The sequence below is a fragment of the Chrysemys picta genome, chromosome 9, assembly GCF_011386835.1.
Source record: "Chrysemys picta bellii isolate R12L10 chromosome 9, ASM1138683v2, whole genome shotgun sequence".
NCBI classification, from domain to species: Eukaryota; Metazoa; Chordata; order Testudines; family Emydidae; genus Chrysemys; species Chrysemys picta.
Genome location: NC_088799.1, coordinates 24,038,519 through 24,054,091, shown reverse-complemented (window position 1 = coordinate 24,054,091; position 15,573 = coordinate 24,038,519). Strand labels below are relative to the sequence as shown.

Sequence of the window (15,573 nt, the reverse complement as noted above, 5' to 3'; positions counted from 1 at the left end):
TCTGGTTTCTCCCTATCTTTCCTGTATAAAAATAAATAAACACTGAGTTCTTTCTGGTGCAGAAACAACGAGGAGTCCCTGTGGCATCTTAGAGACTAACAAATTTATTTGGGCATAAGCTTTCGTGGGCTAAAACCCACCGAAGTGGAAAATACAGTAGGCAGGTATAAATACACAGCACATGAAAAGATGGGAGTTGCCTTACCAAGTCGGGGGTCAGTGCTAATGAGCCAATTCAATTAAGCTGGAAGTGGCCTGTTCTCAACAGTTGACAAGAAGGGGTGAATACCAAGGGAAGGAAAATCACTTTTGTAGTGCTAATGAAGCCGATGCAATCAAGGTGGCCCATTTCAAACAGTTGACAAGAAGGTGTGAGTATCAGCAGAGGGAAATTACTTTTTGTAATGACCCATCCACTCCCAGTCTTTATTCAGGCTTAATTTGATGGTGTCCAGTTTGCAAATTAATTCCAGTTCTGCAGTTTCTCTTTGGAGTCTGTTTTTGAAGTTTTGTTGTTGAAGAATTGCTACTTTTTAAGTCTGTTATTGAGTGTCCAGGGAGATTGAAGTGTTCTCCTACTGGTTTTTGAATGTTCTAATTCTTGATGTCTGATTTGTGTCCATTTATTCTTTTGCATAAAGACTGTCCGGTTTGGCCACTGTACATGGCAGAGGGGCATTGCTGGCACGTGATGGCATGTATCACATTGGTAGATGTGCAGGTGAACGAGTTCCTGATGGTGTGGCTGACGTGGTTAGGTCCTATTCTGCTGAGCTGCATTGGCTGCAACTTGTATATACAGACAAGAGAATTGTTAGTGGATCTGCTCCCTGCAGATACAGATTCAGCTCACAAGTAAACAGGGATGTTTGCCAAAGACACTCTTTTCACAAAGTAAGAAGACTTTTAAAGTTTTGCTTTGTGCTGGAATATACCTGGTTAATTGATTTAATTGCTACATTCTTGCTTCTTAGCACTGAAAGCTTTATATCATTGGCGTCCACAAGCAAAATGTTTTATAACTGGAGCCTTTGATCTTTGGAAGTGCTTAACTGCCAGCCAGATTGTGAGTCTCTTATTTAAGCAAGTGGTACTAGTGGGAATGAAGTTAATGAAACTACTCATGTAACTGCTCAACAACGTGAGTAAGGGACTCACAATCTGGGAGGAGGAGTCAAAATCAGTAAAATTTATTCTTTGAGAGTTTACTTTGGAGTGAGTGAGGGGAATGTGGTTGGTTTCTTTATTCATTTCATTGCCTTTGTAATTTTAACTTTTTAAGCACCTGATTTTGAGTTTGCTGCTCTCCTAAGCAACTTACTATGTCTGCTCATTATTTTGGCCTTCGGTGGACCTTACACAAGTTAATAATGCCATGATTTCATTTTGAATAAATATCATTATACCTTCTGTGGCAATATTAAAAGGTTTGATTTTAACAGTATTATTAGCAGTGTTCAAATTCTGTGCAGTACTGAATATATAAGGACTAAAGAATGTAACGTAGAGTACTAATATTTATTCTGAGTTGTTAGTAAAAGAGACTGAACATCTTGGAAAAAAATATATTTAACAAGTAAGTTGGTTCTGATCTTTTAGACCTAGCTAGATGCAAAATGAAGCTAAGCATCCTGGAAGGTTCTGGAATGCTAAGATGGTGGTTGTTGCCACAGAGGCAGCTATTCCTTGTCCTCCCCAGGGTATAGGCATAGGAGCACATAGAGGGGGAGATATGTTGAAGCCTTGTGTTTGACACAGTTCCAGCTTGTTGTTTGGGTTTTTGCCTTATTTCCCCCGCTCCACTTTGGTATTATTTACCTCATTTGTCATTTCCTCCCTTCATCTCTGCCACTTTTGCCCACTCTCATCTCAAATTGAGGGGAGGGATAGCTCAGTGGTTTGAGCATTGGCCTGCTAAACCCAGGGTTGTGATGTGAGTTCAATCCTTGAGGGGGCCACTTAGGGATCTGGGGCAAAAATCAGTACTTGGTCCTGCTAGTGAAGGCAGGGGAACTGGACTCAATGATCTTTTGAGGTCCTTTCCAGTTCTATGAGATAAGTATATCTCCATATATTTTATTTTATTTTATTTATTTTTAAATTTTATTCATGATATTTGGGGAGCACTTCAAGGCTTTTCTTTGGGTTTTTTTATTCTGTTTCAGCTGTGTCTTCTTTGCCAAAAAAAGGTATTGGTTTTTACAGCGAAATAACTAACTCGTGTTAATTATCTCACTGTAAAATCCTAGCAGCAACAAGGCACAGGCAGTGATGTTTATCACGATGTAGCTAGACAAGGTCAACGCTATATCTCCCACCTGCATATGAGCTCTTTTAAGCCTGGTCTACACTACACAGTTTTGTCGACAAAGTCAGGTTTCTTCGACACAACAGTGGAGGAGTATGCACACCAAGGCTCCACTCGCTGATTTAACTTTCCTGTTAAGCCGACATAATAAAACTACCTCAACGAGTGGCATAAAGGTTTTTGCGACAAAGTTAGAGCAACGCAGTGTCTGTGTAGACACTATGCTTTGTCTCCCTAAGTGGCCTCCAGGAGGTGTCTCATAATGCCCATCATGACCGCTCTAGTAAGCAGTTTCTACTCCGCTGCACTGCAGCCAGGTACACAGCATACACCCCTGTCCCTTTAAAGGCCTGGGAATTTTTGAAATTTCACTTCCTGTTTGCTCAGCCTGCACAGCTCACATTGCATCTTCACAGCTGACCATGCTGGCTTTCTGCAGCAAATGGGCTCCAGCGTGGAGTACACTGGAGTTGTTGAATGTGTTGGGTTTATGGGGAGAGGAGGATGTGCAGTTGCAGCTCCGATCCAGCTGTAGAAACTTTGACACCTACGAGCAGATTTCTCATCTGTGCCATGAGCGGGAGCACAAAAGCGACACACAGCTGTGCCATGCTAAGATAAAGGAGTTGAGGCCAGAGATGCCAACCGTTGCTCTGGTGTGGCACCAAAAACATGCTGCTTCTACAAGGAGCTGCACGCTATCCTCAGCAGCAACCCCACCTCCACCACCAAGAACCCCATGAGAGCTTTGGGGGGACTGGAGGCAATGGGACAGTGGAGGATGAAGTGGTGGATGAGAAGGTCAAGTTGGAGTAGGATGTGGACAGGTGACAGGCTCGTCCGGTGGCATGGCGAGCCAGGACCTCTTTTTGACTCCAGAGGAGTCTAGCTAGTTCCAGCAGTCCGTCTCTGGCATGTCTGAAGCAGAAAAGGGGAGCTCTGGTAACTGCTCATTTTTCTTTGATGGTGCGCAATTACATGAGGTAGAGCTGTCCTTTATTTTGTTACATGGTGCACGTGGGAGAAGGGATGGAGATTAACAATACCAGGTGCTTTTCACATCTGCTTTGCATTCCACTGTGCAGCTATTCAGTGGGGACCCTGGGGATTAAGTTTGTTAATGCACACAGAGATCTCCCGGGAATCCTCCATAGAGATCTCTAGGAAAACTTTCCTGCAGATACTCTACAATCCTCAGCTGAAGGTTCCTTGGCAGAGCTGCTTTATTTCTTCCCCCATTGTAGGAAACTTTGCCGCGCCAATCAGCCATTACTTCTGGAAGAACCAAAGCAGCATACAGGCGAGCAGCATACGGACCAGGTCTGAAGCTGCATGCATACAGGAGATGCACCCTTGCATCTTTGGTTACCATGAGTAGTGTGATTTCAGCTTTGGTTGCCCCTGTCTGTGGAAAACGGTGCCAGTACCCTTTGCACTCCACCCCAGGGACACTTTCCATAATGACAGCTGGACTTGCATGCAGCTGTGAGATCCTCACTTCAGAGAGTGCTACTCACTGTCATGTCCCATTTAAGAAATGTTAATCTGTGTATTGCTGTTTAATAAAAATTGAATCTTACAAAGACAGTGATTTTTTAATTTGTGACCTACACAGGGTGATTGCCACTGTTTGTTTGAATTTCTGTTGCAATCGCCATATTTGCAGACTACAATTAATGCTTAGGCCAACTTTTAACTGATTACATCTCTTACCCACAATTGGCAGGACATATAATTCATCTCCCTATATAGTTATAACTAATCATAACAGTAACACAGAAATAATCCATAGTCAAGCAAATGCTCCATGCCTTAAAAGTCAGTAGACTCTGGTGAACAGTAAGAGGAAGTACGTTCACCAGCTGGAGATGTTCCACTTAAGCATACCATGTCTCTAGTCCTAAAGAGTAAAATTTCTAGCATTAAAAAATTGACACTCAAAACTACTGCAAGAAGTAGAATCTGTGGATTTTTAGTTGTGCAAATAGTAACACTATATAACTTTTTTATTTACATATATGTAGAATAAATAACCTAACTGTGCAGTTGAAAGACAAACAAAATGAACTACAAAATCTGAATGAGGCCTTGAGATGCTTCCAAGAAGAGAAGGAAGTTGCATATAAAAAGTTACAACTGTTCAGGTAAGAATTCCAAAAGGGCAATATGGTAGATCTTTCTCCTGTGAAAAAATGTATAGTACAATCAGTTAACAGGACTTGCTTGATAGAATTATAGAATGACAAGAAAAAGATGGCAAATGAAAAAAAGTTTGGAAACATTTCAATGTTTGTTTTTCAGAACATAGTAAAATGATATTGTGTTAATAAATACAATTTGGTCATTTTCCAGTTATATTGTTGGCAATTTTCTTGTTAATCTCAATAATAAATTATCAACAGAGTTAAAGTTCTTGTGATATAGTAGCACGTGGAATGCAGCTGCAGTACTGTATTTCTTATCCCTGGTTGCAAAGGAGGACTTTTAGCTGGTGCACAAATATATGTCAACTGAAAACTTTTTCTTTATATTCTAAAGCCATGAAAAAGAATCACTGAACATCCATTTGTCCAATCAAAATTTGTCTTCAATTTTACATAAATAAGGGAGGGAGAAATATTTCGATGTGTTGTGAAGACCATGTTAAATGTTTAAACATATTGAATATATTGAATAATTGTAACAAAATACGATGGAAGGAAAAGTTATTAGCAGTTTTTCTTGGTAAAGCCACAATTTGAAAATATCTTCTCAGACATTTTTATTTGCTTTTTAAAGAAAATATTGTTCTTGTAAATATTTTTCTGTTTTTGCAGAAAAAGATTGGAGAACCATCGGTTAACTCTAAGCAAGACTCTTTCATTACTTCCCTTTATTAGAAGAGAGCTAGTCAGTATTAAAGAAATTGCATCTAATAAGATAGACAACTGGACTCTACTGAGAGAAGAGATTGTTCTACAAATAAAAACTATAAGCAAAGACGCATCGACAGGTAAATCATCAACTTGCAATAATATTTGAGTAGTATACGGTTCGATAGTACTCATCACCATGTATTCTTTGACAGGTTTCCATGTCCTGTTTATGGCTTACGTCCTGCCCTCCGTTTTTGGTCATGTACACGTTTGGCACCATCCGCCATTTTGATTTTTTTTATTCTTCTTTTACTTTTGGATGGGAAAGGTTGTGTGCTTGTGTTTTGACATGCTTAGCTGGGTTTTGTGAGAATTTTAAAGAAAGGAGTTTTTAAAAAAAATAAAGATTGGTTGGTTTATTAAGGAGAGAGGGTTTTAAAAAAAGTTTGAAAGAGTAAAGAAGTTACGAAAGAAAACAAAGAGGGAAAAATAAGCACATGGCAAAGAAGAAAGGGCTTTAGAGAAAAAATAAAGCAACAAGAGTCTGTGTCACTGAACATGTGCAGAGCGAAGCATCCTACCGCAGGGCTGCCGGTAGTGAAATGATAGCTGTTCTGGGTGGCGAGCTTTAGGAGGAAACTATGCTGGAGCAATCAGAAGCTGTTCTACAGCTACATCATAGAATGCTTTCTTTTGAACCAATGCTAACATACCAAGATTTTAAAATAAGAGCCACCACCTCCTTCCAGAAATGCGCTATTGCAGAGCGGATTATTTGAAAAACTCTAGCCAACGAGTATCTGACCGTGTGTATAAAACCGTGTATTTTTGAGAGCAGTGGATTTAAAATTGGGAACCTAGACACTGTGGCCATGTCCTTTTACAAGCCACCAAGAAGCCCAAATTGTTTTTGGGTCCCTGATTGTGTTCAGAAGAGATGACCCATTTACACTTATTTTGCGAAAGAGACAGTGCCAGCGTCGAACCCCACGTTTCAGCCTGAAATTGAACCGAAGAAACAGGAAAACTTTATGGGGTCATCGCCAGTTGTAAAAGAATAGCATGCAAAAAAAAAAAAAATTTAAAACCACAGCTCACAAAAATACACTGTTTTATACAGTGTAAAAAAAAAAGAATACATGAATACTTTTGAGCTGTATACTACTTATTTGGTAAGATTGTAATTTTTGGATTATGAGTATAAAACTGTAAACTAAAATTACAGAAGATAGGGAACTGGGATTGCTCATGGGATATGTGATGTGATAGATTTTCAGTTGTGGATCTTAATTTGGCCTAGGGCAGAAGTGCCTGAAATATATGTTGGGTCTTTGTGGCCTATGTGAAAGGAGTTGAGCTAAGTCCGGTTACTAATGGGACAGATATCTGCGTCACCGCTATTGCCACACTCCCCACTATTGGAGCTGGCACTCTTGTCCATAATTTAGCAAGACCAGGGTTGAATGGAAGCTGAATTTACCCGCAAACCCCTAAAGGTAATAAACCAAGAATTTTGAGTGTTACTAGCAAAATTTGACCTGCTTTTTACAGAACAGGGTAGTGGTGTATGCGCAGGAGTCTGGGGCCAGTTTGCATTACTTGTACTTTCTGTAAGGTCCTCAAACAAGCCCTAAATTCACTTGTATGTTTTAAATAAAAATAGAATTATAGAACTCAAAAACTGCTATATGAATATAAAGCATGTAAACAACGTAGTAAGGCTGATAATAGCAAGTATAAGAAGTATTTCGTAGTTAGTTTTGAAAATGTCAAATATGTTATAGGAAACTATATTTAAAACGTACTGTCCTCATTTCATATAGCATTTTCAATTAATCTAAAACTTGAGTAGGGAATAAACAGATATGTTGTAACATACATTTTTGTAATTCACAAAAAGCAATTTATACCTCCTGGGTCTGACATGCTACATTTTTCTAGCTGTATTTACCATAATTTGTTCTACAGATTTTGGTCTTCAAAGCATGGACTTCAATGTAATTAATAAAGTAGCTGTCCTGCTAAATGTACAGATATTGCTGAATGTGGCTTTCTGGGCCTGCCTTTTTGAGTAGTCGGTAAAGAAATGTTTGTAATCTTTCACCACAGGGCAGAAGTACAAAATTAGGCACACTTTTAACCTTTCCTTCTTGAACACACACACACACACACACGCTATGAAATTATTTTTGATTTTTGGAGTGTGAATTGTTATCTGAGTAACTAGATACCGTAGATTCAAGATTTTAAAAAATAACTACAGTGCACCTCATTGTCAACATGTGCATGTACTGTCATTTGAGCTGTGCTTTGCTATACACATTTTGTAATTCATAACCTATTTTGAATGCTCTCTGATTTCAATCTTTCAGCTCTCACTTTGAAAAATTAAGTTACATAATTCAACAGGCAACTGAGATAAATGAGTACTTAACAAAAGAAACTACTTTTGATGCCAATGCTTTTTAAACATGAAACTTTATTTACCAATTCCAAAAATAAAATACAAGTTAACAATTAAGATAGAGTAGTACTACTGGCATCAAAGTAAACAATAAACCAAATACATGTAAGGGTATAGCGCTCTTATTTTGTTGAGTGGTAGGACCTTAGTAACCACAGTAGAATAAGTAAGAATGATACTAGGGAAAACATATCTACTCATAAGGCAAGATACCCCTTGTTTTTTAATATCCTGCAGAATTCTACTTATTGGAGTAGCTACAGGCATCTTCCTCATCCTTCATTCAACCAAACAGAAGTTAGATTGGTCAAAATGAAAATGTGGAATATTTTCTTGTACCTTTTCCTTTCATAGTATGTCTAATCATAAAATTGTCTTAAAGCCATTATGCAATACTACTTAAAAGAAAACTATTTTGTTCTGTGCACCAGTCTGACAGTTCACACGGGGGCAGTGAAAATTTTCTGTGATCATTTTTAATGAGTTGACTTTTCTGAGCCTGCTGTCACAGACAAAGTTACTTTGCAGCAAGATAGTAGCTACCAGCAGGAAGCTTAAGATTTTAATTAAAATCTTCATTTTCAAATACAATTCACTGTTTATTATAAGGAATGCTTCTTGCAATTTACAAACAGTGCACAAAGCAAGATGGGGGCAATCTGGCTTCCTTTTAAATTATGAAGCCCATTATAACATCACTTCACACAGCATGTAAAATGCTTGGCATTTAAGAAAAGGCTTTTCAAGATGGAACAGAGAATTGCTAAAAGATATTCTAATAGCATATTTAATTGTGAAATGTTTGGTTATAGGATCAGCTCTTCAGTCATTAAGGGCAGATTGAAGCACAGGCAATATGTGTGCTTTAGCCTAAGATCCTAATATTTGAAGATATTTTAATTTGCCATATCTCTGTCTTCCTATGGTGTCATACTCATTCAAGATGGTTAGTGTTAGAGAATCTGAGAATCATAGAAGTGCAGGACTGGAAAGGACCTTGAAGTCATCTCATCTATCGCCCCTCGGGTAGTCAATTATTTTTTATCACGGTCCAGATTTCTTTGTCAAGATGTACTCAAGGTCCAAACTCCAGAGAAACATTTTTCACACCGTAATAACAATAATGATGATAATAAGTACATTAAAAGATTTTGCAGTCTATTCGAAAGCGCCTGTGGTCCGCCTATTGACTACTCCTGTATCCCCTCCCCCCACAATACAGAGGCAGAACTAAGTTTACCTTTGGCACTGCACTGGGAAGCAAGAAGTAATTGTGAGATCCTACTCTTATTTATATTACATACAAATATAATAAATATTAAAAGAATGTTAGAGTTGCAAAGTCAAACACTCAAAAGTTAAGAAATGCCAGATTAAGGTTGTCCATTACTTCAGTTGCAATTGTGAGCGCTCAATACTTCTGTGAATCAGACTGTCTCTCAAGTTGGGCAACCAGAAAATGAGGAACATGCAGTTAGTGGCTATCTGTGAAAATTTTGGTTTGAGTGATTTAACTAGCATCGCATAGGAACTCTGTAGCAGAAGCAGGAATAGAATCCAATTCTCCAGGCTAGCATTCAACTGCCTTAACCACAAGACCATCCTTTTTCTTCCTACACTTCTCTACCTCAATCACTATACACCTTCCAGCTTCTGCAACAAATGAGGCAGAGGATCTACAGACAAAAGCCTCACTCATGACACACCCTTGAACACTGTTCTAATGTGCACTGAATGGGCCTAATTAAGGTTCCATGAGGCAGTATTCATTCTGGCATTTTCTACTTTTTGAGTGTCTGACTTTGCAATCTTAACATTCTTTTAAAATGGGGGTGGGGGGGTTGTATGTAATTTCTTACATTTTGAAAAAGTAAACCGAAAAGACACAAATTCCATCATATGGAATCATGATGGCCCCCACATGGATCATCAGCAGAGCCGGGACATTTAGAACCATTGCACAGACCTCTACCACTGTATCCAGTGGAGCAACTGTAGCAATATTAGCCTTTTATCCTCTATGTGGGCCAGCCACTAATGGGGGACGAGACATACATTTTACCAGTAGATTTTACTGTTATTTGCTAGACACCAGAAGGATATTTGAACTCAGGAATCCTGAATTCACTTCCAGGTTCTGGAAGGGAGCATGTACATAGACCTTTCTGCCTCTAACACTAGAATGCAGCCCTCACTCCCCCAACCTGTTATCTTCTGTCTGTTCTCCCTGTTTCTATCCCCCTCTGCTCCTGTCCTTACTAATTTGTCCCTTTCCCCCTCTATCCCTGTATTTGTCCCTCTCACATTTCCTTTCCTACATCTTACCCCTTATCATTAGCTAGAAGGGATCACTGACAGCACAGGAGAAAAAGCCTCTCTGCTTTTGGTGTCCAGCACTACATTTTCCCCAGCAGCATGAAGGATCAGTTGCAAGAAAGTCCTGCTGGGCCCCAGGCTGAGCATACTTATTGTTAGGGTGACCAGATGTCCCAATTTTATAGGGACAGTCCCGATTTTGGGGGCTTTTTCTTATATAGGCTCCTATTACCCCCCCCCCCACACACACACACACCCCATGTTATGATTTTTTACACTTGCTATCTGGTCATCCTGCTTATTGTTGGTGGTACAGAGCTCTGTGAGGGTGGAGTATACTAGGCACAGAAGAAATGTTCAGATAGTTTTGCTGCTAGACTCTAAGAAATCTCTAGTTAGTGCATGTAAACAGTGATTTTCAGTGGCTTATAACTTGGACAAATTTCAGTGGATTTTCACTGGAACAGCAAAAGGCACCTTTCTGACCAGAATTCCCCTTTCCAAATTTCAAGTCCACTTTTCCCAAGAAATGCACACAGGATGCAAATCAGAGACTTCTCACCATGCTCCAGGCACATGCTTTTGCAATAAGCTGAAGAAGAGGTCTGTGACACCACCTCCAGAAGACTGTCTGCCTAAGAGTTACAAGGAGAGCCAGAAACTTCCTCCTTCAGGAAATGTTCAACAATGTCCAAACGCTGCTCTCTGCAGTGTCATCTATCTGAACAGGATGTCCTCTATCTGGGTTTACCTGCATTTCCTAGGTCTACTAGTCTCTTGCATTAGATCATTCTCTGGACAAAACTGCATGTGAGAACTTCGAGATTTCTTCCGGGTCTTACCATAGTAAATGCATGGAAAAGTAAATAACGATTTGAGTAGTGCATTCCCTTCACAACTTAGATCCTTGTGTTTTTTCCCAGTTTTGACTACCTGGAAATCACAACACATAGAGCACATGATCAAGGACAGAGAGGCTACAAAGCGCTGATTTTGCCAGAACCTGAGAACTAGTCTAGGATCCTTAAGAGCATGTCCTGTTATAGTAAAAAAATACTGCAAATATAACATATATAAACCAACAGGTTGTGACTAAATTCTCATGTCTAAAGACAGAAGCAATATCAAGTCTTTCCTATGAAGAACATCATTTTAGAGTCCTTTAAGAGTATTTCCAGATAAGCAGAGTAGTTCCTGAACCAGGAAGCTTTCCAGTTCAAATAAGGAAGCTAGGCTACCATCAAGTGACTTATTTGTTTTCAGCAGTGCAAAACCAAGGTGTTTGTTCATAAAGGAAGCAGACCAGAGATCAGTGGAAATAGACTCACTAGTTTCCAAATGGCCAAATCTGGAGGTTTTTTTTCCTCTGCAACCACTAGGAAGAGTATTTCAAAAGATCAAAAAGGAGAAGGCAGCAGTAATACTGGCCACCTTGAATTAGGCTGTGGTTCTTGACCTAGTAGAACTTTTCCAGAGACCACTGTCTTCTCAGCAAACAGACTCTCCTCTCCCAGAAATGAAAAAGGTTTTACCATTGATGTACTCACCATAGTTTCAGGGTAGCAGCCATGTTAGTCTGTATCCTCAAAAAGAACAGGAGTACTTGTGACCCTCTCCTGTTGACTCTCCTATCTCTGAGGTGTTAGAATACTTACTTACTGTGATGAAAGCAGGATTTTCTTTGAGTTCCATTAAAGCACACCTAGTTGCCATCACAGCATTCCATTCTCTGGTACAAGGCTTCTCAGTATTCACTCACCCTGCAACACTGAGATTTATAAAGGGTCTATCGAACCTCTTCCTGAATGTTAGACACCCTTCTCCTATCTGGGACTTGAATTTGTCTGTCAGTGCTTTGATGAAGCCACCCTTTGAAGTGTTAATAACCTCCTCACTTCTCAACCTCTCCATGAAAATGACATTCATAGTGGCTGTTATCTGTGCCTGAAGGAATGTAGAACTGGGAGCTTTAAGGGCTGACCTTCCAATACCGACTTTTTCAAAGATAGTTTCTCTTTAACCACATCAATGTTTTTACCCAAGATTACTTTGAATTTTCATATCAATCAGTTTATCTCCTGCTCTTCTTGCCCAAGCCTCATGAACCAGAAACCCACTTAGAGCCTGTTATACAGCTGTTAATGTATCCTACCTCCCTAAGGTCATTGCCCATTCTACAAGATCGTACCCCACATCTCTGGCCTTGCTAAAGGCTGCGTCTGTTATGGAAACATGAAGGGCTACTACATGGTCTTTGAGTCACACTTCCTTGAGACACTATGCCTTGGTTGATGCTTCCTGGGCAGATGTTGCCTTTGGCTCTAGTTCTATGGACAGCCTGACCGATTTCTGAAGCCCCCACCTCCTTCAGGGGATACTGCTAGGGAGTCCTCTCAAGTGGAGCACACACAGGGACACTACTCAAAAAAAAAAAAAGTTACTTGTATAGTAATTGGATTTCTTTGAGATGTGTGCCTCTATGCGTGCTCTGCTACCTGCCTGTCTCCTCTCTGCTTCAGAATCTCATCTTCTTGGGACCTTGTAGTAGAGAAGGAACTGAGGGTGGTTCGCCTTCAGAGCCCTATATGTCCTTGGTATGAGGCATGAGGATGTGTAGGGCACGTGTGCAAGATGAACAGGCACTGCTGGCACTCATAGAGACATGCATTTTGAGGAAGTCCAGTTACTGTACAAGGTAAATAATGTCTCCTTACCTGAATCTAATAGCTTGTCCATCGGATCCTAACTAAGATGGGATATTTTTCTGAAATAATAGGTATTCTTCATGTATCCCATAAGTCTTTTCCCCATTCAGCCAACACAGAAATGCAGACTGAATTCTCACGCTCATGTTGGGACAAAGAGATTAATTCCCAGGAAGTCAGGCATTCCAACTCTCTTGGTTTTTCTATGGTATAGCATAGACTTGTGCCTAAGACCTCCAACTATCACATTACATATTTTCAGCATTAAACAGCATTATAAATGTAAAGTTATCTAGGTCTCTTATAGATCACCAGAAGATATCTACCCTTTTTTTAGCGTGGTATGCCTATCCAAACCAAGTTAGACCTACCTTTCCTAGTTGGGGCATAACTACATGCTATCAGTTCTCACAGTCCATGTGTTTGAAACAATGACATCTACTTCCCTGTATTTCTTTTCTATCAGCACATGTACAATTACATGGCAAAGAGGTCTCTGATATCTCTGCTCTAAAAGGACCATGATCTTTACTTCATCTTACAAGAGGGAAAGGACACGCTCCTTGCTTTGGAGTCATTCATAACCGAGGCTGATCCTATCTATCTAATATATTTATGTAGCTCCCATTATTATAGTATCTGAGGATCTTACTATCTTCACAACTTCCCTGTTTAGTAGGGAAGTGCAATTAACCCTATTTTAAAGATGAGTAACTGAGGCAACAAGATACTATGGGCCATATTTTAAAGGTATTTAAGTACCTGAAGATGGAGCTAGGCATCTAGTAGAATTTTCAAAAGTGCCTCAACACCTAACTTGCATTGATTTCAATGGTGGTTAGGCATTTAGGTGCTTCTGAAAATTCCACTGGGCACCTATCTGGATCTTTATCTGCTTAAACACCTTTACAAATCTGGTCCTAAGTGACTTGCCCAAGGATACCCAGGAAGCCTGTGGCAGAGGACAGAATTGAATCTAGGTCTCTCAAGACCCAGGCTAGCACCCCTACCACATAATTCACCTTTCCAACTTCATAGGAAATCATTTTTCCATCATTGTGTCCAAATCCTGAATACCCAAAAGAAAAAAATGTGGCACATGTTGGATGTGAGAACAGCATTAAAAAAAAAAATCTTGATGGGATTGACCTGTTCAGAAAAACATCATCCTGGTTAATTCCCTTTAACCCAAGATGGTTCTGCCTGATTGCATCCAAATGCTTCATACCAAGGCACATCAACCACTGCTTCATTGAAGCATATTCAGCTGCAGGTAAACTCATCCTGTACTGGGTCACTTTTCTGAATCAACAGGGTGACTTCTACCACTGAGAAAATCTTCCAGTTTACCACTGGATCATCCTTCAACACTGTAGGCCTGACCTTCAATTTTCCACGGAACCATCCTTTGGCAGGAAGATGCACTTCAGGCTGTTCCAAAATTACTGTTTTCATGGAAGAAGAAATTTTATCCTGTGACTATTTACCTGTCCTATTGATCCTTATTGCTCACTATGTTCATACCTAGCTCTGAGTGGGCAAGCTCAGGATCCGGAATGAAAATTGGTTTCTTGAACATTACATTTCTGGGATGGACTTCTTCCTCAGTCGATGCAACCTGGATTTCTCTGGGTGATTCTAAAATAATCACTACTAGGCATGAAGCAGATAGTTACTAGAAGTTAAGTAAGTGGTTGCTTTAGGTATTTTTCATTAATGTAAATGTAACTGTTTCAATAAGCTGTGGAAGTATTCTTGTGGTGGAAGGGGTGTGGCCAAGCCCTGTTGCTGATAAATAAATTTGAACTACCTTTGAAATTTTGCTTAGAAAGAGGCATAACCCAAACAGTCACAGAAACAATGATCAGGTACAATTTTTCTCATTGGGTTAATTATTGAGTTTTCAAAGGTATCCGAATGACTTCTTAGTCACTTTAAAATGTACATGTGGCTTTGTTAGACTGTTTAACTTTGGAAAAAAGGAAATTATCTACCCGCAGTTCTTGTTCTCGGAAGGTAATAATTATTATAATAGATTACCACTCACCCACTTTCTCTGCTGAATTAGGATAGTTTTTAATGTTTTGCACTATAATAGGAACTAGTAGTTGAGGCAGTTATGCTTGTTATGCTGTTAAGCCTCAGAAGTGAGTGTAGGCATGCATCATGCACTGAGGTGTATATTAACTCAGAACACTGAGCTCGGAATGTTCTGACCCCAGTTACATGCAGGGAGCAGGCACCAAGGAGTGAGTACTGTAACCATCTGAAGACAAGTATTACAAGCATGTTGCTTTCTTTTACTATTCACTTTTGCTAGAATAATAGATTTAATGTTTATGTGTTGCCTTTTGAACCATGAACCAATCTTTTAACAAGATGAAGACTAAGTGTAGTGCATGGCACTAAGGGTTCCACTCTTCTTGCATATTTCCTGCCTTATTTCACAATCCGTTGTTTGTGACATTACAGTTGATTGATTGCTATTGAAATTATTATGATGTCACAAACCGAGGACATTAATAACTCTAGAAACAGGCACTGTATTTTCTCCCCTTTGTTATTCCTATGAAAATAAAGAGAATATGTAGTCATATGTCTGAATAATTTATGGTATTTAAAAGTATTCACAATGTGCCAGCTGTTCTTTTCTGAAGTACTGTTTTATTAATTTGTAATATTCTTAAATATGTATGCTTCCTCTCTTGAAACAAGAGGATGCCTCAGTAATGTTCCAGGTGCCCAGCTATAACATCTCAGCTTTGTTTTATTGTCCTGTAGCATGATGTAAGAATTACTCATGAGACACTGTCTTTCCATTCAACTATTATTCCGGTAGAAGTGACCTAGAAGACACTTATACATTTACAGAAGTATCCTACCTGTTTGCTTGTTAGTAATTTTCATTCCAAGAGCCTTTGCATT

At 39.5% G+C, this 15,573-nt stretch overlaps 1 protein-coding gene across 3 annotated transcripts in view; it reads left to right on the top strand.

Annotated features, from left to right (window-relative positions):
• The window catches only part of LEKR1 (leucine, glutamate and lysine rich 1), a 122,602-nt gene that overhangs the window by 36,707 nt on the left and 70,322 nt on the right, over positions 1-15,573 (top strand). For all 3 annotated transcript variants that reach the window (XM_065557854.1, XM_042853682.2, XM_005286977.4), the window contains 2 exons: positions 4,333-4,452; positions 5,125-5,300. In XM_065557854.1, coding sequence (XP_065413926.1) covers positions 4,333-4,452; positions 5,125-5,300 — 296 coding nt within the window. The remainder of the gene's footprint in view (positions 1-4,332; positions 4,453-5,124; positions 5,301-15,573) is intronic.